We start from the raw sequence: 27,121 nt of genomic DNA on the forward strand, positions 1-27,121 counted from the left end.
TCTAAGGATAATCAATCTCAATTTAAATGGGAAACATGTTTTGAAAATTATGCTTTTAAAAAGGAATTTATGAATAAAAATTCAAAGTATACAAAAATACTATCAAAATACGTTCCTAAAATCCAGGAACCGGAAGGAGAAAGAATGCTCGATTTAGACTGTAAAAAGAATAAAAAAAATTTTCAAGAACTGGTTGAATTCCTTCTTATTAGAAGCCTTTACTAATCCAAAACTTAGTGAATTGTCTGGAAGAAATATTTGGAATTATATAGAATTTCATACTAAAGGAACTGTAAGAGATTATATGACATCAATAGAAAACCAAATAATAGAAGAATTAGCAACAAAAACAAAAGTTTATGATAAGATATTACATATAATGATGATTCTATATAGAGAATTTTTCGAAAAAAATATTATAGATCATAGACAAGAAGTTTATAATAAAGAATATCAAGAAGCAAAAAGCCATTTAGCTAATATTCAAATATATGATTTATGTAATGTGGAATCTTATATATGTGAATATAGAATACATTATTATAAATTAAAAAAAGAAGATAAAGACCATTATCTTAGTATGTATATAACAAAACTTTCATACCCTGCTAATGAATTTATAATGGAAAGATTTATAAGAGAAATAAATAGAGGAACAATTAAAAATAATTTTGGCGGAGCAACCTCTGCAATAAGAGAGAAAATAAAAGAACGTTGTATGCAAGAAATAACTCAAAAAAGATTTGAAAATATAATTAGAATTTGCTATTAAGATAATGAAGAAATTCCTCAAAAATATGGTCTTAATAAAAATTTTCAAAGAAAAAAATATCAATTTAGAAAAAGAAAATATTATCCAAACTGGAGAAAAAAGAGGTATTTTAGAAAAAGAAATAACAATAAAAATAAAAGACAAAAAAATAACTATTGTCCAAATAAAAAAGAAAATTGTAAGTGTTGGTATTGCCAAGAAGAAGGACACTATGCAAATAAATGTCCAAAAAAGAAGAATAAAAAGGACCTTACCAAACAATTAGAAGTTGCTAAGTCTTGTTTCATGGAACCATTAGAAGAATCAGATGATAATTTAGACTATATTTTTGAATATGTCTCAAAAACAGACTTAGAAACTGAGCAATAATGCTACACTTATTATTATAAAAATAACAGAAAAATTTATAAATGCTTGCATAGATACTGGAGCAACACAATGCTCTGCTAGTACAAATATAAAACTTAATTGAAAAAAATTAAAGAAACCGTTAAGAGTTAGAATAACTGACAAATCAATACATAAAATTAACCAAAAAGCAGAAATGGTTGAAATATTTATTCAAAATTATAGGTTCATTGTTCTATCCATATATATGTTAGATTCTGGAATGGATTTTATCATAGGAAATAATTTCTTAAAGCTATATCATCCATTCATTCAAGAACTAACATATATAGTTTTAAAAGCTCCACACGATTCTTCAATAAATCAAAAATCAAAACGTATAAAAATACCAACTACTATTATAGATAAGATTTTAAAATTTAAAATATTTTCTATATTAAAAAAAATGTTATTTAAATTTATATTTTTAGATAAATATCCCAAAAAATAATCTTGAAATAAAAATAAAAGAACTTTTGGGTAAAATTTGGCTGATATTCTTTTAGATATTAAAAATACAAACAAAGAATTAGTAAGCATTAAATTAAAAGATCCTACAAAGGAAATAAATGTTCCAAATAAAATTCCTTATTCCGTAAGAGATAGAGAGGAGTTCTCATTAGAATGTAAAGATCTTTTGGAAAAAGAAATTATAAGATTAAGTAAAAGTCCTCATGCGGCTCCAGCCTTTTATGTCGAAAACAATAATGAAATTAAAAGGGAAAAACGAAGAATGGTAATTAATTATAAGAAGATGAATGAAGCAACTGTTGGTGATGCTCATAAACTTCCAAGAAAAGATTCTATTTTAGAAAAAATCAAAGGAGCAACTTGTTTTTCATCTCTCGATGCAAAATCAGGATATTGGCAACTTCGTTTAGACGAAGAAACAAAGAAATTAACTGTTTTTACTTTTCCAACAAAAGAATCAACAAGTTGTTGCTCTATGAATGGAATGTTTTACCATTCGGATTAGAACAAGTCCCAGGTATCTATCAAAGATTTATGGAAGAAAATCTAAAAGAGTTAAATGAATTTGTTTTAGTTTACATTGATGATATATTAATTTTTACAAAACAGGATAAAAAATATCATCTTCAAAAATTATTAATAGTATTAAAAAGATGTAAAGAAAAAGGATTAGTTCTTAGCAAAAAAAAAAGTAAGAATAGCAAAACAAGAAATAGAATTTCTTGGATTAATTCTATCCACTCAAAGAAAGTTAAAACTTCAACCAAATGTTTTAGAAAAGGTAAATTTATTTCCTAATAAAATAGAAGATAGAAAATAATTACAAAAATTTTTAGAGTGTATAAATTATATTTCTGATCAAGAATTTTTAAAGAATATAACAGAATACACTAAAAACTTATTTCAAAAAATAAGTACTAAAAAAATGGAAATGGGAAGAAGAAGATAGTATGCAAATTCAAAAAGTCAAAGAATTATGTAAAAAGCTTCCAGAACTTTATATTCCAGAAGAAAACGACTACTTAATAGTAGAAACAGATGCTTTAAACATAACCTGGTCAGGATGTCTAAAGGCTAAGAAAGTTATAAAAAGTTTTGAACAAGAAAAAGAATCACTAGATTCTAAATATTCTCCAAAGGAATTACTTTGCAGTTTTATTTCAGGGACATTTACACCAACAGAACAGAGATATACTACTCATGAAAAGGAGACTCTAGCAGCAATTAAAACTCTTAAAAAATAGAAAATTGATTTACTACCCAAAGAATTTACATTAAGGACATATTCAAGTTACCTAACAGGTTTCATACGATATAATTTAAAAGTTGATTATAATCATGGACGATTGGTAAGATGACAATTATTTTTGTTACAATATCCAATAAAAATTGAATATATCAAGGGTGATAAATTAACAAGAGAATGGAGTTCGTCTACAATGCATTAGATCAAGAAATTAAAAAATATGAGTAAGAACTCGAAAAATGCAAGCATTGTCAGCAAATAAGGACACAGATCCAATCCCTCAAGAAGGCCATTGAAGCAATGAAATCAACACAACAAGCAAAACCATCATAGTTCGGCCAGCTAAGCATGGTGGACAAACTAGGAGGAGAAAAATTTTCAGAAAATAAAATAATTGCTGAAATTATTAAAAAATTCACCCAAGATAAAAAATATTATGTAATTTATAATGGCCACATGAAAGGAGTATATGATGCCTGGGAAAAAGCAGCACCATTCACACATCAATCAAAGATAATTCATAAAGGAGGATTTTTAACGCTGGAAGAGGCAAAGGAATCGTTTAGGGAATATGAAGCTCTTCACCCAAAGCAAACTCTAAGAAGAGCAGATAAAGCTCCGATTCAAATCCAGAGAACAGGAATAATAAGAAACATTCCTATAAGGGCTAAAATCAAGGAAAAGAAAAGAGTCTGTAAATCAAATCTCAGAGAAACCCTTAATATAATACTGAATTGGACTGAAAAAAAAAGGGCAATTTTGGGATATTATCCTATTGCTAAAGAACAGCTAACAAAGTTGGTTATCTTTCCAGATGCTTCCCCATCTGACACTTATCAGTTTTTTCAGTATGGATTAATTAATACAATTTTAATTTTTAATGATCTAAAAATTATTAGTGAGTTTCCTACAGGATTCGTTGATGCAGTAAAGAGATTTAAAAATATGATTGACAATATAAATCCAAGGGATGTATCCCTAAAATTTACAAATAGTCAACCTATTTTTAATGAAGAAGAAAAATGCTTGGTTCCAGCATACCAAGTAATATTCATGTCCGTTTTTCCAGGAAATTTTCAACCAATTGATCAAATTCAAGATTTAACAATTTACAGTCACGAAGGAAGACTAGCCAGCACATTAGCAAGGGTCTTTGAAAGAACTCAAAAAATAACAAAGGAATCTTGTACAAGAATTAATTATAAAAGTAGAAATACTTTGCTTGTGTCCAGTAAAAGAAATGAAATTGAAGAAAGAAAAATGAGACTCTTGGTGGAATTTAAATCAGTATTCTACAATTTATCTGGACTTCTAGAAAAGCTCCCTGAAAGGATAAGAAGGAATCTCTGCTATTTGATAAAAGACAGAGAAGACCACAGGTGCCAGCTATGCGCCTCAAAAATATCTGAAAAAAGCAATAATGAAATAGGATCCACCCACATGATAAAAGAGGAGGATAGTACATCTGAAGCATCCCTCAACATCATTGCATAATGACGTAAGCGCTTAGGTCATAAAGCACCAATAATGTAGCTGGTGCAAGTTAGTAAAAAATGACGTAAGCAATGACGTCATAAGAAGGGTAAGGATGGGAATTGTCCATCAGACCCAACCATTATAAATAGATTGCTTAAACAATTGTAGAAGGCATCAGAAAACAGAAAGCAGAAGACTAAGAGTACTTATATGCTAGGAAAGCAAGGAGGAAGCTGCCAAGGCGATTCTGTAGTCTGAGAAAGAATTCCCTTAGAAAAAATATTTTAAACTCCCATCTGGAGTTAATATCTACAATCTTTCCTCTGGAAATAAAAATACCTTATGTAAAATATACTAAATAAAGAAAGTTTTTTTTCAGAAAGGTACGTCTTTGTCCTAGTCTCTTAGTTATGAATTATTTAGAAAGTATAGAATTAACGGAAGAATCTGATTATTATAGATTAACTGCTTTATTAAATAATAAAAAATATGCTGTTCTAAAAACAGAACTAAATCTCAAATCAAATGAAAATTTTAATAAACAAAGTCTTTTAAAAGAAGTTTTTAATAGAAAAAATATAATATACTATGAAAAAATTCAACTTGAAGTCCTTGTAAAAATAAAATCTGCTAATGGAGAACTTGAAATAGCTTTGATAAATGATGAAGAAATGAGTAAACAGATTGAGAAAATTAAGGATCAACAAAAAAGATCTAAAATTGGATGGATTCATATTGGTACCATATAAGTCTTAATCAAATTTACATATATGAAAGGAATTAATTCACCAATAAGTTTAGCAATCTATGACAAAAGAATTACTGATGACCCAATAGATCAAATAATTGGAATTGTTCATAGAAATTTAGCAAATGTAAATGTTAAATTTAATGCCCATCTTGGATATGCTATACCTTTATAAACTGAAAATCTTGGAAGATCTATAAGTTTAGCTTATAAATTTCATAGAAAAAGTTTAATGGAACAAGATGATGAACCATTTTCAATTACATATGCAATAAATTATGCTTTAACAAATAGCCATCATAGTATAATATTTAAAAACAGAGAAAGAATTTATGTCGATGAATTATTTCAGAAAATTGTAAAAACAGAAATACCAAAATATAAAGCTATTGAAAACCCAGTTTTATTATTAAAAGAACCATCAAGAAGATCGTTTTCATCAAATTTCCAAATAAGAGAATCTAAAGTCAATGGTCCTTTAAGTTTATCTAAATTAAAAATTAAAGAAGAAAACTCTGAAATAAAATAATTGACAAAAAATGTTGAAAAATTAAATGAAACCCTAAATAATAAATTATGACAATAGATAAGGAAGAAATATATGTAACTTATCAAGATAAGAAACAAGAGCTCTTTGAAAGAGAGAATCGTTTGAATTATTTGCAGTTTTCTGAAATAAATCAAAGAGCATTTGAAGCTCTAAAAATAATCTATAACAAGTTGAAAAACGAAGTTGAAGAGCTAGAAAAATTAATAGAATCCCTAGAAAATAGTCATGAATCGATGATAGAGTTTGCAGAAATTCTAAAATAAATAATGTTAAACAAAACTATTTTTGGAAATTATAATAAGACTACCTAATTTATGAAGCATAAAGAGATTGAAAAACCAGAAAATAAAATAAAAAGGAAAAGAGCGAAAAAATTAAAAAATAAAATAAAGGAGTATAAAAAAGAATTAAATAATCTTCGGGACGAAATTGATGATCTTATAATAAAAAAGATAGAAATAAAAATAATTATGAACAAGTTAAAATTAAATTTAGGAAATTTATAAATGCCTGAAAAATCATATTACGGTTTAAAAGAATTAAAGCTGTTGAAAGAAAAGATAGAGAATGAAATTGAAAAATTAGAAAGATATTTAGAAACAAGAGAAAGTGTAGAAATAAAAGAAGTTATTGAGGATTTAAGAAATTATATTAAAGAAAAAGACAAACAGATAAAAGATTTTATATATAATAATTCATGTAAAAAAGAATATTATAACTATGATAGAAATTAGAACAGAATTAAAAAATTATAAATATGAAATCAGAATTATAAATATACATCAAGGACTAGTAATAAATAATCATATAATAAATACAAGAGAAATTGTAGAAATGGTTAATACTTCAGATTATGAAGTTGCAAATTATTTTTATCAAAATCCCTTGAATAGAGCACCACCAATTGAATCTATACAAATTGTAAATTTATTCGAAACAAAATATGAAGAGTTAGTATAAATTTTGAAAGAAGAATTAAAAGAAAAGTCGAAATTGAAAAATTGGTATCAGAACCAAGTTAACGATTAAGAGTAACACTTTCTCTTTAAGTAACACTTTTAGTAATATTATGCTTTTAAATCAATAACAACCACAAAATAAAAAACGTCTTTACAAAAAGATAAAAAGATAAAAATGACAACTTTATCGTAGTAACCTCCTCTATGAAAACTTAAGAAAATTCCATTGGGACAAAAGAGAGTGTATTACTAATAATATGCAGCAAAACTTAAATTAACCAACTTCGGAAGGACAAAAACGGAGGAGAGCACAAGAGACGTATGAAGGACGAAAAGCTTGTGCATTTATTTAAGTAAATTTTTTTCCTAAGACAAGCCTAATCATGGTTGAGCTAATTTAGCCAAAATAACTAGGTCTAAAATCTTGATTTCCAATGTGTCATCTACCTTTATAATACCATCAGTACCATCTACACCAATCAACTTGCCTGTAGACCCCCTCAATGCTCCACCCATTATCTTTATTTTGTCTGATTTCCTTGGCACCACGGCCTCCATTTCATTGGGAAGGGCAGTTATCGTTTCACCATTTCCACTTGAGCCAAGCGCTACCTTGCAAGACCCATCCTGAACAAACGCATAATTACAATGTCCATTAACAGTATAATCAGGCCAAATGAATACAGTTCCATTAACTAGGAAGGTTAAATACCGCACATATAACTAAAATTCAAAACAATAATCGGTCAAATACAAAGGTCGGCTTCAAAAACCATGTATACCAACAAACAAAAACGTGTATAAAACCAAAGCTTCTAGGATCACATACCGGAAGAACCTCTCTTATAACTCCAACAGATTCTTCACCTGGCCTATGTACATTAACTAATATGTCTGGCATAAACCATGGCCCCTCATTGTCCCCACCTACAACAAAATCAAACCATCAAATTGACAACCTGACAAACAAAGATACACACTACCAATTGAAATCTTACCGATAAGTTAACCAAATAACTGACAAAAAATATCAATCACATGAATGAATCTAACAGAGAGCATGTTTGTTAATAATCATTACTTGCCGCCTAAAGTATGATGACTTGATGAGAATTTGGTATACCATAGATGCGTGTAATAACACCAACACAGAGAGTAAATCTATGTGCAATATGTTAATTACAGAACAGATAGCTACCTAAAACTGTGCTAGGAAGATACACAGCGGAATTTGGCGTCATAGGCTGCCCACCAGGTGTTGATGGTAAAAACCAGAGATGGAAGGACGACACTGCTTCAATGATGGAGAAGAAGAGACTGGATGGAACGAAGCAGTTGGATAGACAACACACGGCTTCAATGACGACAAATAGATTCAACGAAGGGCGTTGCGATCGTCGAAATGGAAGGCGCGGGGAACGGGATCGCTCAGCCACTCTCTGTGTGTGGACGTGTTATATGCGACGGCAATGATGAACGAGTGTGAAAGAGAAGAATTTGAACGAGTGTGATGTGTGAGGGTGAGGGTGAGTACTGCGCTGTGTGTGTTATTGTTAGGGTTAGGTTTGATGAGGGTAAGGATATTAGGAGTTTAGTTATGCTGATCGGTTCGGTTTAGTTTAGTTTAGGTTTTCTCTATCAAAACCAAAAATAAACCGAATCAAATAAAATCTCGAAAAATTTAATTTTTTGATTTTTTCGGTTTTTTATTTATTCAATTATCGATTTTTTTAGTTTAGTTGTCGATTTTTTTCGGATTGGATCGATTTTGATGAACATTCCTGCTCTCTCGGTCTAGTTTGTTATTACTACTGTTAGTATAAATGTGTGTCTCGACTATGAACCATGATAAAAATATGAGGATGTTCTATTTGACAATTAGCTAGAGTCGAAAAAATAGAATCTCGAGTCGAACTAGAAAAAATACAAGAAGTGGAAAATAGATAAAAACTAATGTGAAAGCTGTTACTTGATCATCAAGATATCATGAGGACGTGGATAGTTAAATTTAAAGATTAAGTAAAACAAAAACGTGAGTAAGAGATAATCACTCGAAACAGTATAAATTTTTTTATATAAATATGGGAGTCAAAGACATTTAAAGGAATTTTAATTTCTCAAACCACATTAAATTTCTGCAAAATTCTCAGTCACCATGACGTTTAGAAAGACCATAGAATGGCAGTAGACCAGAAGTGAATATATGAAGTTTTTTTTTTTATTTTACGATTTTTTATGCTATTTTCTTTTACAGTCTTTTGTTATTTCGTTTATGTTCACATTCACACAAGTTCTTATTATAAATTCATAAGCAGTGTTTATCTAAATTTATTTGATCTCATTTTATTACCGTTCTCATTTAGCTTTTGTTTATATATTTATATGATCATTTCTTCAAGAATTTCTATTTATATTATTTGACAATTCATTTTTAATACTATTAGTGTATGTTCCTGTGTATTGCACGGGTAATACATAAAATTATAAAAAAAATTTATTAAAATTTAAATAAAAAATATGCATAATTATTATTATTATAAATATTTTATAATTTAAAATTATTAAAAATAATTAATATTTATTTTAATTTATTTAGATTGGTTGAATGGTTATCTCATTTGTTTACTTAAGCAAGTATTTGGTATTCGAATCTCATCCTTAATAAATAGAATATCAATATGTAGTGGATTAATTCTCGACTTGCCGAATTAGAAAATCCGTAGAAAAAAAATTGTATTTGTCTTTAAAATAGATTAATTTTTCATTAATAGCAATACTTATGGATTTTTGTCTTTGTTGAAATTTACTTAGGACAATTTTATTTGTTAGTATCGTATTCATTCTTAAAGTCAAAACAATATGATCAACATTGTTACTTGTTAAAACTTCACATTTTATGAAATGATTTTTAAATTTTAAAATTCATAAACTTATATCATTACAAAAGTTATTAGATCGATTAATATTTCTTGATAACATAGTGTACCGAAACACCATCGTTGAATATTAGTTAGTGTGAAGAGAAACCAATAATAACTTTTATTATTCAATATATAATTTATTCTATTGAAAAATAAATTAATATTTTCTAAATTTATAAATACATTTTCTTCTAATTTCTTACACCATTTTATTTGACAATATTTACCATATTATCCCACAATATATATATGATGTGCAAAATAACTTTTTGTCTTGAAATTAATTCTGGTTAATGAGATAAAATTTAAAATATTTTTTTATTTTCTTACTCAAATTTAAATTTAAATTTAGAATTGATTATTGACTCATTTTTTTTAATTTCAATAAAAAAAATAAATTGGTTAGATGTAAAATATTTAGCATTTAATAATTTCAATCATTTAAATTTTAATTACCGAAAATTGGATTAAAAATTAATTATAAACTAAATAATTGATAATATATATTATATTAGTACGTAAATTGTAACACCCTACCATACAGAGTCTTATGCTTAAGTCATAATTCAGAGATGGCAAGGTATTACGACCTCTAAAATAAAAATTTAGTACGTATAGTAGTATGAATGATTGATTATAACTAGGAGCCTTTGTAGAAAAAGGGGTAAACAAAAGCCGCAACTCAAAAGCGCATCACTCCGATCGATAACGTAACGAACAAGGATAAACCAACGCGAGATTATATATATACAAAGGAGTGTCAAAAACAGGAATATCAAGACTCAAGATCCGGCTGCGAAGATAACCGGCCCGAGCATAATATATATACATATGATAAAAATAAGAAAAACCCCAAAGGAAACCCAAAGAGACACAAATACATAAAACCTATTCTCCAAAATCTCCCATAAGAGGAGTCATCACATTTTGTATTATTTAATGGAGATAAAAGTATCTAAGCAAAGCATATAAACTAAAACAGAGTTCCCAAGAACAAAGAATCTTCGCGAATCTAGAAGTCTCCAGCATGCCTCAGCGGGAAACCTCACGTCCTGCATCTGAAAACCACAAAATCCGCATGGGTGAGAACCAGAGGTCCCCAGCATGGTAACAGCTTCCACATATAATATATAATAATAGAGGAAAGCCAAAGGCAATCCTATAACTTCCTCCAGATAATATCAAAGCTTATAAACAAGCTAAACCATATAAGGGTATCTGACTAAAGATTCTTCAGTCTAACTAATACTTCCCTTTCCAATTCCTTCAAACCTCCCAACCACCGGCAGGAGTATAATATATCAAACACAGTTATATCAGACAAAGAATATACAAATAGGAGCAGTTAAGACATTTAGACAATTAGCAAGTAATATGCAGTCAAATAGGCAATCTCAAACAATTCACATAGTATGCATATGATGAATGCCTGTCCCTAGTGGCCGATGATATCATCTGTCGGTTACCAAGCCAACCCGACGTGTCCGGTAGCTAACCCGGATACAGTCTCTCTGTTGCGTATTAATATCATTAGAGGGAATATGTGCCCTGTCACCATTAGAGGGTATCTGCGCCCTGTCGCCATTAGAGGGTATCTGCGCCCTGTCGCCATTAGAGGGTATCGGTGCCCTGTCACCCTTACAACCAGAGAGAAAACAGAGTATCAAGTCTCAACCTGGAGCACGTGGTGGCTAGCCACTGCTACTACCCAGGGAAACTCGTATCTCAGATAATGGAAGTGCAAAATCACAATTATCAATAATTCAGCATAAACATGCATGAATCCTCATCCATGGATCAACATCCATATCAGCCATCCGGCTCACGGTTCAGTCCAGAACCAGCCAATATTCATAGCATACACAGCTACTCCGGCTCACGGTTAAATCCATAACCAGCCAATATTCATAGCATACACAGTTATTCCGGCTCACGGTTAATTCCATAACCAGCCATTTCATTAACAATTACAGCCTTTCGGCCCATGGCATAACAAGCACTTCCACCACCATCCTCCGCATCTCACATAATCATCTTGATCCTCATTGATCATTCATATTTCCCTTGCTTCACTCGCAAGTTACCTCATTCACTAGCCCCTTTTTAATAGCTAGGCATGCCATAATGATTTAAGACATAAATGGTGAGATCGGAGGCTTAGAAGTATGAGATTTGGCTTTTAAAACTCAAAAATCAACTTTGGGATGAAAACAGGGCCACGCGTACGCGCACTCCACGCGCACGCGCGGATGGCCTCAAAACTTCATCGACGCGCAAGCGCCAAGCACGCTGACGCGTGGATTAACAATTTGCCAATCGACGCGCACGCGTCAACCACGCGTACGCGCGGGTGTTCTCGTACCCCAGGCACAACACCGGCACAGTTCTGGCATAACTCTCTGTAAAATGACTGGGCATTGGGTGCAGCACAATCGGCGCGCCCGCGCACATCACGCACACGCGTCGATGGCATTCTCGGGAAGATCGGCGCGTACGCGCCAGGTGCGCCCACGCGCAAGGGGTTATTCTGCTAAAAATTTTCTAAGTTAAAAGCTGCAGAATTCACAGACTTTTACCCCAATCTTCCAACGGACATAACTTCCTCATTCTAAATCGTTTTTCACCCGTTCTTCGAACGGCATGGACATCCCGGATCCAATTTCATTTCTAAACAGATTTGGTACAAAACGGAGATCCGTAGTCCAAGTTATGTCCCGTCAAAGTATGCCCAAAAACCATATTTTCATACAAAACCACAATATGCCATTTTCAAAACAAACCATTTTTAACTCTTTCCAAAATCAATCAAAACATGCCAATTTCATCCCTTTCCTTTGAAATCAATTCAAAATGTATCAAATTCAACATCAAGCCTCCTCAACTCACACATTGACACATTACCACAATTTACCAAAATCACTATCTCATCATTTTAGCCCACTTCACCCAAGTGGCTCAAACTCAAACATATTGACATATCATATACTATTCCTCATGCCAATTCTCAACAACATCAATTCCAATAAACCATCATTGTACATAATCAATAACATACTCACCATCAACATGGTTCAACCCACAATTCAACCATAACCAATCATCAAGCATATATCACAACATGCATATTTCTCATACATCATACCACCAAGGCATCAATAATCATCATCACATATATGACCACATCATATATCTCAATCATTTAACAACATCAACCTTTCAATGCCTATCTTAGGGCCTCTAGCCTAAGTATTTCCTACCACATTACATATTAGATACGGGAAACCGAAACCATACCTTAGCCGATTTTCCCAAGCTCCACCGGAGCACTTCCAAACCACTTATCCACAAGCTCTCAAGGCCTCAACACCTCCAAGAACAGATTTTGCACCACCAAACCCTTTCCAAGCTTTTCAAAGTTACCAATCAAGCTCCAATATACACATATACACAACCTAAGCCACAACCATCATACCCATAGACAACATCTCATAACCCAAACATCATAAAACCACAAATTACACTAGGGTTGAGAGTCTTACCACATCCAAGGTCCAAGGAGACAAGATTAACCTTCTCCTTCAAGAGAGTTGGGTCCTATAACATCAAAGAACCCAAAATCTCAACATTTCACCCAAGAAACTCGAAAATAAGGGCTGAGATTTCGAACAGCAAGGTGTGGCTTACCTCAAGATTGATTATATGGGTTTTGTAGAGCTCTCCGCGGTGAACGCGTGGCCACAAACGGAGCGGCAATCGGAGCTCTAGATCAAAAGTTATGGTGGTTTGAAGATCAAGTGAGAGAAAGAACTTTGAGAGAGTGTTCTTCTCCCATAGCCTCCATTTCAGCGTGAATTGAGTGTTGTGAGGAGAGAGAATGCTGAAAACTAGGGTTTTGGTTAAGTTATGTTGGGCCAAGGGCCCACTTTGGGTCCGGTTGGCCCGGTTTGGCCCGTTCGGTCTAATCTTGGTCCGAATTCTATAAAATTGGTACCAAAATTCTCGTCTCGATCTCCTCTATCACATTAAGCCATAAAAATCACATTTTAGGCTTTCTAGAATAAATTCTCATTTATGGGTTAATTAGCCGTTAATTAACCGGGTTTTACATCCTACCCACCTAATTGGGAATTTTGCCCACAAAATTTAAATGCAATTACCTGAGAACAAATGCGGATAGTCCGTTCGCATCTCCGACTCAAGTTCCCAAGTGTGTTCCTCAACACCGCCTCGACTCCAAGCCACTTTCACTAAAGAAACCTCTTTTCCACGCAACCGTTTAATACTAGTATCATCAATTTTGACTGGAGCCACTGGAAGCGTCAAATCTTCCCTTAACTGAACCGACTCAGGTTCTAACACATGGCTAGCATCAGGAGTGTATTTCCGAAGCTGCGACACGTGAAACACGTCGTGCAGGTTCGAAAGATGAGGTGGTAGAGCCATCCGATACGCCACCGGTCCAATCCTCTCTAGGATCTGAAATGGACCAATGTATCTAGGATTCAACTTCTTTGTCTTAATCGCCCTACCTACTCCTGTAGTCGGAGTAACCTTAAGGAAAACATGGTCTCCTTTCTCAAATTCTAAGGGCTTTCGCCTCTGATCGGCGTAACTCTTTTGACGACTCTGCGCCATGAGCATCCTATCTCGGATTTTCTTGACTTGTTCAGTAGTTTCAGCTATCATCTCCGGCCCCAACAAGCTTTTCTCTCCAGCTTCATACCAACATAGCGGAGATTGACATTTTCTCCCATACAAGGCCTCATACGGAGCCATTCCGATGCTCGCATGATAACTATTATTGTATGCAAACTCAACTAATGGCATATACCGATCCCAACTCACCGGTTGGTCCAAAACACAAGCTCTCAACATATCTTCTAATGTTTGGATCGTCCTCTCAGATTGACCATCTGTTTGAGGATGGTAAGCCGTGCTCAAGCTTAATCGGGTCCCAAAAGCCTTCTGAAATGCACCCCAAAACCTTGAAGTGAAACGAGGATCTCTATCAGAGATTATAGTAGCAGGTACACCATGGAGTCTCACAATCTCCTTTATGTATAACCGTGCTAGCTCCTCAAGGGTGTAAGTCATCCGAATGGGCAAAAAGTGAGCTGACTTCGTCAGTTGGTCCACAATCACCCAAATAGCATCAAAACCAGCCCTAGTCCTTGGCAATCCCGACACAAAGTCCATTGCAATACTCTCCCACTTCCATTGTGGAATCTCTAAAGGTTGCAACATCCCGGAAGGTCTTTGATGTTCAATCTTTACCTTTTGACAAGTTAAGCACTTTGATACATATTCCGCCACATCGTTCTTCATACCCGGCCACCAAAACATCGCTTTTAAATCATGGTACATCTTAGTACTTCCCGGGTGAATGGAGAATCCGCTTTTGTGTGCCTCCTTTAAAATATCTTGCCTCAAAGTGCCAACATCCGGCACAATGATTCTACCCTTGAATCTCCATAACCCATCTTTTTCTTCCGACACTCTCCACTGTTTCCCTTGCTCAATGGCCGGTAACACTTTCCATAATGCTTCATCATTTTGATGAGCCTTTAGGAGTTCGGACTTAAAATCACTTGAGATTTCTAATCGGCTCAAACACAAGGTTCCGGATACTTCTCGAGCACCAATATTCAGACTCTCGAATCCCTTGAGCAACTTCTCCTCTTGAAGCATCATCCAAGCCGCATATAACGACTTCCGACTTAACGCATCCGCCACTACGTTCGCCTTTCCCGGATGGTAATGCAACTCAAAGTCGTAGTCTTTCAACAATTCCATCCACCTTCTCTGCCTCATATTGAGCTCTTTCTGATCAAAGAGGTACTTCAAGCTCTTATGATCAGAGAAAACTTGGAACTTAACCCCATAGAGATAATGCCTCCACACCTTCAAGGCAAACACGACCGCAGCGAGTTCCAAATCGTGCGTAGGGTAACTAACCTCATGAGGTCTCAACTGTCGTGAGGCATACGCCACCACATTACGATGCTGCATCAGCACGCACCCTAAACCCTTTAATGAGGCATCACAATACACCTCAAATGGCTCATTCGGCTCGGGTAACACTAACACTGGTGCAGTAGTCAACTTTTTCTTCAATGTCTGAAAGCTCTCCTCGCACTCAGGAGTCCAAACAAACGGAGTGTCTTTGCGGGTTAACTTTGTCATTGGCAAAGCTATCTGTGAAAAGCCTTTGATAAACCTTCGGTAATAGCCAGCTAGACCCAGAAAACTCCTTATCTCTGTTATGGTAGTTGGTTGTTTCCAATCCATCACCGCCTCCACCTTAGTTGGATCTACTGCTATTCCCTTCTTACTCATCACATGGCCCAAAAACTTCACCTCACCCTTCCAAAACTCACACTTAGACAGTTTTGCATAAAGTTTCTTCTCCTTTAGAATCTGCAACACGGTCCTCAAGTGTTCCGCATGCTCTTTCTCAGTCTTGGAATAAATCAGTATGTCATCAATGAAGACAACAACGAATTTATCCAGAAACGGACGGAAGACTCTATTCATGTAATCCATAAATATCGCAGGAGCGTTCGTCAACCCAAAGGACATTACAGTGTACTCGTAATGACCATAACGAGTCCTAAAAGCGGTCTTAGGGATATCCTCACCCCTCACCCTTATCTGGTGATAACCGGATCGCAAATCAATCTTGGAGAAAACTCCAGCTCCTTGTAACTGATCCATGAGATCATCAATTCTTGGCAATGGGTACTTATTCTTTATTGTAACCTTGTTCAACTGCCTGTAATCCACACAGAGCCGCATACTCCCATCCTTCTTCTTCACCAGTAACACTGGAGTGCCCCACGGAGAGACACTTGGCCGTATAAAATTCTTTCCCAACAAATCCTCTAACTGAGACTTTAGCTCGTTCATCTCTAACGGTGACATCCTATAAGGAGCACTTGAGATTGGTCCCGCCCTGGGCACCAATTCAATAGCAAACTCAACCTCTCGGTTAGGTGGAAACTCATCAATATCATCGGGAAACACTTCCGAAAACTCACACACAACTGGAATCTGTTCCAACCTTTGATCATCTCCCGAAATGCCCGCGGTTAACAACATGATACCCTGACATTCGATTCCAGAACAGTTCACCATCATCGAGTTCAAGTAATAATTATTCACCACGACCGGCCCTTCTGTATCTTCCGGCATAAAGTACACCGACTTTGTAGAACAATCAAGCAGAACATGGTTCTTAGATAACCAGTCCAATCCCAAGATAAGATCAAGACCGATCATCGGCAAGCAGACTAAATTATGAACAAAATCACGCTGCTTGAACCTAAAGGAAACTTCCGGGCATCCTAGCCTAGTTACCGTGGCTTCATGGGTAGCATTGTACACTCTTAGATCATAACCTAAAGTTACAATCTTCAACCCTAACTCATGGGCTTTCTCAAATGCAATAAATGAATGCGATGCTCCCGAATCAAATAAAGCATTTAAAGTTTGACCAGCTATTTCACAGTTACCTCTAATGAGTGTCTCGGATCCCTCAGCTCCTACAGCTGAAGTGGTGAACACCCGACCAGTCTGTTGTGCCTTCCCAGCACCTTGTTTCTGCCTCTCCGGACAACTTGCGGCTTTATGCCCCGCCTTTCCACAACTGTAGCACAAACCCCATCCGGCCTTGCATGGTGCTCCCGGATGGTGATTCCCACACTTAGCACAAGCTTGATCATTCTGAGGCTGCTTCCCAAACTTTCTTCCTTGGGAGTTGTTGTTGTTGGGCCTCCTGAAAGAGCCTCCCCTCTTGAAAGACGGACCTCTAGGTGCAAAGCTCTTCCCTCGGTTCTGTGGAAATGAACCTTTGTGACTTCCTTTCTTAGCGGCTGCCCTCTTCACACACTCTTCAGCAACCCCACACTTGTTCACCAACACAACAAAAGTTCTGATCTCCATTGGTCCCTGAGCTCCATTTCCGTCGTTGCCATGGTTGTTCATCTGTTGACCAAGGGCATCAGCAGTAGCTTGCATAGCAGCAGCCATGTTCTCCAACGCAGTCATAAAGTTCACCGGGTCATTAGGGTTATTCTCTGGTGCACGAGCATTCGTACGACCTCTCGCACTACCTCTACCGCGTCCACGAGGCGCCATCTGGTTCCTATACACACCAAACAATCGATATTAAGTTGATCAGTCTCAATATCGAAAGTCTAGTGCTTCAAAGTCCCAAATGCATGCTCATGAACGTTTATGCCAATTATATCAAGCAGATATACTAATGGCACATAACACACACACAGAGAATGCACAGAAGCATAGTCAGTCCATCCCTCAGGCTCTACAGGAACGAACTGCTCTGATACCATAATGTAACACCCTACCATACAGAGTCTTATGCTTAAGTCATAATTCAGAGATGGCAAGGTATTACGACCTCTAAAATAAAAATTTAGTACGTATAGTAGTATGAATGATTGATTATAACTAGGAGCCTTTGTAGAAAAAGGGGTAAACAAAAGCCGCAACTCAAAAGCGCATCACTCCGATCGATAACGTAACGAACAAGGATAAACCAACGCGAGATTATATATATACAAAGGAGTGTCAAAAACAGGAATATCAAGACTCAAGATCCGGCTGCGAAGATAACCGGCCCGAGCATAATATATATACATATGATAAAAATAAGAAAAACCCCAAAGGAAACCCAAAGAGACACAAATACATAAAACCTATTCTCCAAAATCTCCCATAAGAGGAGTCATCACATTTTGTATTATTTAATGGAGATAAAAGTATCTAAGCAAAGCATATAAACTAAAACAGAGTTCCCAAGAACAAAGAATCTTCGCGAATCTAGAAGTCTCCAGCATGCCTCAGCGGGAAACCTCACGTCCTGCATCTGAAAACCACAAAATCCGCATGGGTGAGAACCAGAGGTCCCCAGCATGGTAACAGCTTCCACATATATAATATATAATAATAGAGGAAAGCCAAAGGCAATCCTATAACTTCCTCCAGATAATATCAAAGCTTATAAACAAGCTAAACCATATAAGGGTATCTGACTAAAGATTCTTCAGTCTAACTAATACTTCCCTTTCCAATTCCTTCAAACCTCCCAACCACCGGCAGGAGTATAATATATCAAACACAGTTATATCAGACAAAGAATATACAAATAGGAGCAGTTAAGACATTTAGACAATTAGCAAGTAATATGCAGTCAAATAGGCAATCTCAAACAATTCACATAGTATGCATATGATGAATGCCTGTCCCTAGTGGCCGATGATATCATCTGTCGGTTACCAAGCCAACCCGACGTGTCCGGTAGCTAACCCGGATACAGTCTCTCTGTTGCGTATTAATATCATTAGAGGGAATATGTGCCATGTCACCATTAGAGGGTATCTGCGCCCTGTCGCCATTAGAGGGTATCTGCGCCCTGTCGCCATTAGAGGGTATCGGTGCCCTGTCACCCTTACAACCAGAGAGAAAACAGAGTATCAAGTCTCAACCTGGAGCACGTGGTGGCTAGCCACTGCTACTACCCAGGGAAACTCGTATCTCAGATAATGGAAGTGCAAAATCACAATTATCAATAATTCAGCATAAACATGCATGAATCCTCATCCATGGATCAACATCCATATCAGCCATCCGGCTCACGGTTCAGTCCAGAACCAGCCAATATTCATAGCATACACAGCTACTCCGGCTCACGGTTAAATCCATAACCAGCCAATATTCATAGCATACACAGTTATTCCGGCTCACGGTTAATTCCATAACCAGCCATTTCATTAACAATTACAGCCTTTCGGCCCATGGCATAACAAGCACTTCCACCACCATCCTCCGCATCTCACATAATCATCTTGATCCTCATTGATCATTCATATTTCCCTTGCTTCACTCGCAAGTTACCTCATTCACTAGCCCCTTTTTAATAGCTAGGCATGCCATAATGATTTAAGACATAAATGGTGAGATCGGAGGCTTAGAAGTATGAGATTTGGCTTTTAAAACTCAAAAATCAACTTTGGGATGAAAACAGGGCCACGCGTACGCGCACTCCACGCGCACGCGCGGATGGCCTCAAAACTTCATCGACGCGCAAGCGCCAAGCACGCTGACGCGTGGATTAACAATTTGCCAATCGACGCGCACGCGTCAACCACGCGTACGCGCGGGTATTCTCGTACCCCAGGCACAACACCGGCACAGTTCTGGCATAACTCTCTGTAAAATGACTGGGCATTGGGTGCAGCACAATCGGCGCGCCCGCGCACATCACGCACACGCGTCGATGGCATTCTCGGGAAGATCGGCGCGTACGCGCCAGGTGCGCCCACGCGCAAGGGGTTATTCTGCTAAAAATTTTCTAAGTTAAAAGCTGCAGAATTCACAGACTTTTACCCCAATCTTCCAACGGACATAACTTCCTCATTCTAAATCGTTTTTCACCCGTTCTTCGAACGGCATGGACATCCCGGATCCAATTTCATTTCTAAACAGATTTGGTACAAAACGGAGATCCGTAGTCCAAGTTATGTCCCGTCAAAGTATGCCCAAAAACCATATTTTCATACAAAACCACAATATGCCATTTTCAAAACAAACCATTTTTAACTCTTTCCAAAATCAATCAAAACATGCCAATTTCATCCCTTTCCTTTGAAATCAATTCAAAATGTATCAAATTCAACATCAAGCCTCCTCAACTCACACATTGACACATTACCACAATTTACCAAAATCACTATCTCATCATTTTAGCCCACTTCACCCAAGTGGCTCAAACTCAAACATATTGACATATCATATACTATTCCTCATGCCAATTCTCAACAACATCAATTCCAATAAACCATCATTGTACATAATCAATAACATACTCACCATCAACATGGTTCAACCCACAATTCAACCATAACCAATCATCAAGCATATATCACAACATGCATATTTCTCATACATCATACCACCAAGGCATCAATAATCATCATCACATATATGACCACATCATATATCTCAATCATTTAACAACATCAACCTTTCAATGCCTATCTTAGGGCCTCTAGCCTAAGTATTTCCTACCACATTACATATTAGATACGGGAAACCGAAACCATACCTTAGCCGATTTTCCCAAGCTCCACCGGAGCACTTCCAAACCACTTATCCACAAGCTCTCAAGGCCTCAACACCTCCAAGAACAGATTTTGCACCACCAAACCCTTTCCAAGCTTTTCAAAGTTACCAATCAAGCTCCAATATACACATATACACAACCTAAGCCACAACCATCATACCCATAGACAACATCTCATAACCCAAACATCATAAAACCACAAATTACACTAGGGTTGAGAGTCTTACCACATCCAAGGTCCAAGGAGACAAGATTAACCTTCTCCTTCAAGAGAGTTGGGTCCTATAACATCAAAGAACCCAAAATCTCAACATTTCACCCAAGAAACTCGAAAATAAGGGCTGAGATTTCGAACAGCAAGGTGTGGCTTACCTCAAGATTGATTATATGGGTTTTGTAGAGCTCTCCGCGGTGAACGCGTGGCCACAAACGGAGCGGCAATCGGAGCTCTAGATCAAAAGTTATGGTGGTTTGAAGATCAAGTGAGAGAAAGAACTTTGAGAGAGTGTTCTTCTCCCATAGCCTCCATTTCAGCGTGAATTGAGTGTTGTGAGGAGAGAGAATGCTGAAAACTAGGGTTTTGGTTAAGTTATGTTGGGCCAAGGGCCCACTTTGGGTCCGGTTGGCCCGGTTTGGCCCGTTCGGTCTAATCTTGGTCCGAATTCTATAAAATTGGTACCAAAATTCTCGTCTCGATCTCCTCTATCACATTAAGCCATAAAAATCACATTTTAGGCTTTCTAGAATAAATTCTCATTTATGGGTTAATTAGCCGTTAATTAACCGGGTTTTACATAAATTATAATATCCAATGTATTAATTATTTATTTTTTTGACAAAATTAATGTATAATCTATTGAGAATTGATTTATTATCCAAATTTTTTTTCATAAACTTTGTAATATGTAAAAATAGTGATCTTATTTATTATTATTATTTAAATAATTTTTCATAATTTTTTAATTAAGTAATTAACTTAATTAATAACCTTTATTATTGTTTTTATACTAAAAAAATATCAGTTTATATTATTTACAAGTTCAACTTCCAAGGACAGTGGTAGAATGCCTAAATTGAGACATTTTTAGACTATAATATTTGTCAAACAAACAATTAATAAAACACTCATCCATACCTTTTCATTTTGAATATATTTATACATAAAAAAATTGAAATAGCAAAAGTGATAAAAATAATGATTTTTATAATTTTGTGTGGCTTTCTATATATAGAAAATCAGAAGACTATGATTATCTAACAAAATTAATTTTATTTATTGCATTCAATTTAAATAAATAAAAAATATCTTATTTTATTTTAGTTCTTAATTCACATGATTTAAATTTAGCTCAATATAATGATTTGATTTGATTTAATTATTAGTAAAAAATATATTGAAAACCTATTTTATGCATAAATTTGTTATTTTAATGATTAATTAATTAATCTTAATTAATACAGATAATTAGTATAATTAATTTGATTTAATAAATTAAAAAAATAAATTAAAAAATACTAACAAAACATTAAAAGAAATAAATTAAAAATACCTACCAAATCAATTTGATATAAATTATAATAAATTATGTGATATTTAAATATCTAATCAGATCAATTAGTTGATATAGTTGATGTATCATAATAAATTGTATTTAATGAGTTAAAAGAAACAAATCACTAAACACTTTTATAAGCATGCATATCACGTCAACCCCATCATTAAGTGTAGAAATCTGATTTTTATATAATAGAATATATAATAAATAGAATATATAAGAATATGATATGAGACATATTTTAATTATGAAATTTGTATTATATAATAGATTTTTTCTAAATTCCTATTTCTTGGGTATATTCATTTTAACAAATATTCTTCTATCTAATACTATAAAAAAATACATTGGCCACTTTGAATTGCTATAGGTCAACTTCCATCTACATTAGTAGAATACCTAAATTGAGATATATTCATCAAACAAACAATCAATAAAACACTCATCCATACTATCTTATTTTTGGTACATTTATACATAAAAGAAATTATACATAATAAAAAAAAGAAGAAGAAAAGAAGAGTTAAAATAGCAAGAGTAATAAAAATTATGATTCTTATAATTTTGTATGGCTATTTATATATAGTAGACTAGACAACTATGATTATCTAACAAAATTAATTTGTATTTATTGCACTCAACTTGAATAAGTAAGAAATTATCTTATTTTAATTTAGTTTTTAATTCACATGATTTGAGTTTAGCTTAATATATATTATTTGATTTGATTTAATTATTAATTAAAAATATCTCAGTTGTCTATTTTATTCATAAATTTATTATTTAATGATTAATAAATTAATCAAATTAATTAATTAGTACACACAATAGATTTGATTTAATAAATTAAAAGAATTAAATTAAAAAATACTAACAGAATATTAAAATAAATGAATTAGAAAATATTACTAAATCAAATTGATATAAATTATAATAAATTATATGATATTTAAATATCTAATCAAATTAATTAGTTGATATAGTTAGTTTATTATAATAATTTGTATTTAATAAATTAAAAAAAATAAATCAAAAAATACTTTCAGAAACATGTCACGTTAGTTCTATCATTAAGTATAAAAATTCAATTTTTATATAATAATAAAATAGAATAGATGACTGATAAAATTCTGGTCGAACTAACTTTTTTAAAAAAGTCGTATCTAATTCTCAAATGAAGATATCTAATATAAGTGTTTAATTTGAATCGACGTCTCGAAATATAACAGAAATCAAACGAAACAACTACAAAGTTGAATAAATTTAAAGATAAAATTGGGTCTATCAGATTTTATATAATTTGTTAATTAAGACTATAAATTAATAAATTGTAATACGTATGAAATAGCCGTTAAATTAAATCAGTTTTTTGGACCAATATTTTTTTTTATTTAATAATGATAATTTAAATCTCTAATCAATGAATTATAACTTAAATGACATAATATTTCTACATTTACTTAAAAATAAAGTCGGGAGTTCGAGTTTCCTATATTTATATCTATAGGCCTTACTCTTAACTCCTTTGTCTACAGATAGTTGACTGAAAAAAATTAATTTCAGATTTTTTTTATTTCATCTAATTCAATATAATATATATTCTCAACTTCTCATAGATATTAAGGAAAAATGTACAATATATGGGACGGTCATTAAATCTAGGGTTTTAAATAAATTGTGTCTTCATAAAATATTCATTTTTTCATTCTTATAATTTTTTATTTTGTATAAAAAATATAATAGGTCTTTATTTTAGTTTTTATCATTAATTTACTATGTTAAATACTGACATAGTATGTTGAAACAAAAATTAAATTAATAAAAACCTTTTAAATTTATTCGACTAATATAAAAAAAGTTTTTAATAATAGAATAAAGTATTATTTTATTTTAAACGCTTGAACTAAATCTTAATTTTGTTTTTAATATTTAAAAAAAATTATTTTTATCCTAAATATTTTATTTTATCTTATTTTAATCTTTTGGACAAAATTAAAATTTTTTCTTTTGAAAATATCCTTTTTTGTCTAATTATTATGAGTTTTTTATTGCTCTGTCACTTCCACTTTTAAATCAAAACATTCACAACTTTAACCACTACAATTACAATTTTTGTTATTATATATCTAAAAAAATCATAAAAAAGTGTATTTTTAGAAAAAAAAAAGTTAATTTTGACCAAAAATTAAAATACTATGAAATAAAGTATTTATACTAAAAATAAAATGTTAAAATAAAATTAAAAATTAGTCCAAATATTTTGAATTAAAAAAAATTTATCTTTAATAGTAGAAAAACTTATTTAACTCCTAAATCTAGAATTGTTTTAATAATTCAAGTGTTACATACATTTCAAACACCAAATATTGGATAATGGATATATCAAAGAACTTTGAGAAATGATGATTTTCTTGCAAACGAGTTACCTTCCTTACACGTCTTAGCCAATATTAAAATATAAAATAAAATAAAAATTCCCCAAAGACAGCGAAGGACATACGTGGTGAAGCAATAAAATAAGAGTAAATAGCCAAATATATCTTTAAAAAAGATTGTTTGTTTTGTAAATTAATTTTTGAAAAATTTTTAATCGAATTCATCCCTCAAATAAAGATTTTAAATTAGTTACGATAGTTATTTTATTATTTTTATTGTTAATAACATTAAAATTTATTGATGTGGCACGTTAAATGACATTATATTGATTATAGTATATTTTTAATTGTCTTAATTGACTATTAACATGCTAAATTTATGCAATTAGATCAAATCAACTCTAAAATTAACAAGACTTCGAGGCATTAAAATTTTTTAAATTAAAATTGATTTGATCTAATTTTATAAATTTATCATGTTAGCACTTAATTAGGATTGTCAATGTCTGTTGTAGCGTCATCATTTAATAAGGTGCCATATCAACAAAATTTGACACTATAAACAATGAAAATAATGAAAGAACTAATACGACCAACTTAAAATTTTTGAAAAACGAATTTAATTAAAAAATATATTTCGAAGATCAATTTAAAGAATAAATAATCTTTTAAGAATAAATTTAACCATTTACTCAATAAAATAAACTAATTAAGGAACTGGTTATTGAATATAATGTTTTTAACTGCGACCAAACCTTTCGCGTTAATAATTAATGATATGCAAGTTATTAAGGGGTTTATCTATCATGTGTTTTAAGAAATTAGAAATTAGGACACATATTAAGATTATAAAACAAAAAAGTTTTTATTGAAAATACAAAAAATTTAAATTTTTAACATATTTATTTTGTATTTATGTAGTTAAATTCTTATTTTTATTGAAAATGTATATTGTTGCACTTATTTTAATAATGTCACTTTTTTTTTATAAAAGGTAAAGTATACTTTTTATTCCTGAAGTTTACTAAAAGTTTTAAAATTACCCCTAAGTTTCAATTTGTTTAAATTTTATCCCATAAATTTTTGATTTACATTAATTCTACCCTTGAGCATTAACAGCGTTAAAATCACTAACAAACGTTAGTGACGTGACAATAAAGGAGTTCTGATGTGACAACATTATGTGCAAGTCATTTTTAAAACTTTTTTTTATATTTTTTTTAAATTTATATTACAAAAATAAAATGACTAAAAATAATTCCAACCTGAAATCCTAAAATTTACTTTTTCATCTTCATCTTCATCTCCTTCACCCTCTGTAAAAACAAGAAACCCTAACTAATGGCTTCTCAAGGCTCTGTATCATTACAAAAAAACAGTTGGCGACGACGAATGCTTACATGCAATTGTGGTGAACCCCCTGTACTAAGATGGTCGAAGACACCAAAAAATTCCAGCCGGAGATTTTGGGACTGTGTATACTTTGATGTAAGTTTGAGTGCTTTTTATTTTGATGCCTTCATGAGTTTCTTCAAGTTTTTTTGTTTATGTTGCAGATTGAAAAAGAGTGCACTTACTTTTCTTGGGCAGATGGAGTTGCAGAGACAGAAGAGGCTGAGGTTGCAAGATTGAAGATGAAGATTTTCAGCTTGAAGGCTAAATTAGTTTATGCTAAATGAAAATTGTTGGTGGCTGTTATTTTTGGTATTTTGGGTTGGTTTATGGTGATTTTAATGTTTTATTTATGGGTGAAGAAAGGAACCCACTTGAGATTAGGATATTGATGCGCTTGGGACTGCTGAAATTAGCAGAAGTAAGAATAGGGTGGCCGTTTGTAATCAGTTACAAACGTGTACTCAACTCGAAAACTTGTTAATGTAGTTGTCCTTGAAGTTTAAATTATGTTTCAAAAATACTCCTGAAAGAATTAAAATAGTGTAGATTTAAAATTGGCATTAAGAACCTGTTGTCACAAATTATCTTACATGATACAGACACACTAAAGTAATGAGAGATAATTTTAGCAGTGCACAAATAAAAAATTGCATGGATGAATCCATCACATTAGTCATTATAAAAATAACACCAGTTGTTAGTCAAGATAATCTCTAATTAATATAAGTCATAACCAAAGTAAAAACTTAATTACATAAGTCATTTGCAAAATAATTCAGTAACAAAGAAAGAATTGGTCTCGCATAGTTTAATACAAAATGCCAACATTTTTCATTCTTTCAAAAGAAATACCAAACACAAAATGTGACACAACTAAGACCCTGTTAGAGCACTTTGAGTCTGACTCCCTTGTGATGAGGGTTGTCTTTGTGCACTTGAAGTTGAGTTGCTCCTAAGAATTCTAGTTGGCCTTGGTGGCTGAAAATTTTTGTGTCCTTTTGCTTGGGTGTTAGACCTTGCTGCAACATTGACCAACCTTGTCCTTTTATGTACTGACCGAGTAGATCTAGCATTCCCAGGAGTGTTGTGCTGGGCTGGCGATGTTGTAGCAGTTTCAGCATT

At 33.2% G+C, this 27,121-nt stretch overlaps 1 protein-coding gene across 1 annotated transcript; it reads right to left on the minus strand.

Moving 5' to 3' along the window:
- Nucleotides 1-6,990: 6,990 nt before the first annotated feature.
- Nucleotides 6,991-7,537, minus strand: LOC130945367 (putative transcription elongation factor SPT5 homolog 1). Its single transcript, XM_057874095.1, has 2 exons — nt 7,439-7,537; nt 6,991-7,236 (listed from the first exon to the last, which is right to left on the minus strand). The coding sequence occupies exons 1-2, from the start codon at nt 7,508-7,510 to the stop codon at nt 6,991-6,993; spliced, it is 318 nt and encodes a 105-aa protein (XP_057730078.1). The 5' UTR covers nt 7,511-7,537.
- Nucleotides 7,538-27,121: the final 19,584 nt, after the last annotated feature.

This window comes from Arachis stenosperma, chromosome 8 (assembly GCF_014773155.1).
Source record: "Arachis stenosperma cultivar V10309 chromosome 8, arast.V10309.gnm1.PFL2, whole genome shotgun sequence".
Lineage (NCBI taxonomy): Eukaryota > Viridiplantae > Streptophyta > Magnoliopsida > Fabales > Fabaceae > Arachis > Arachis stenosperma.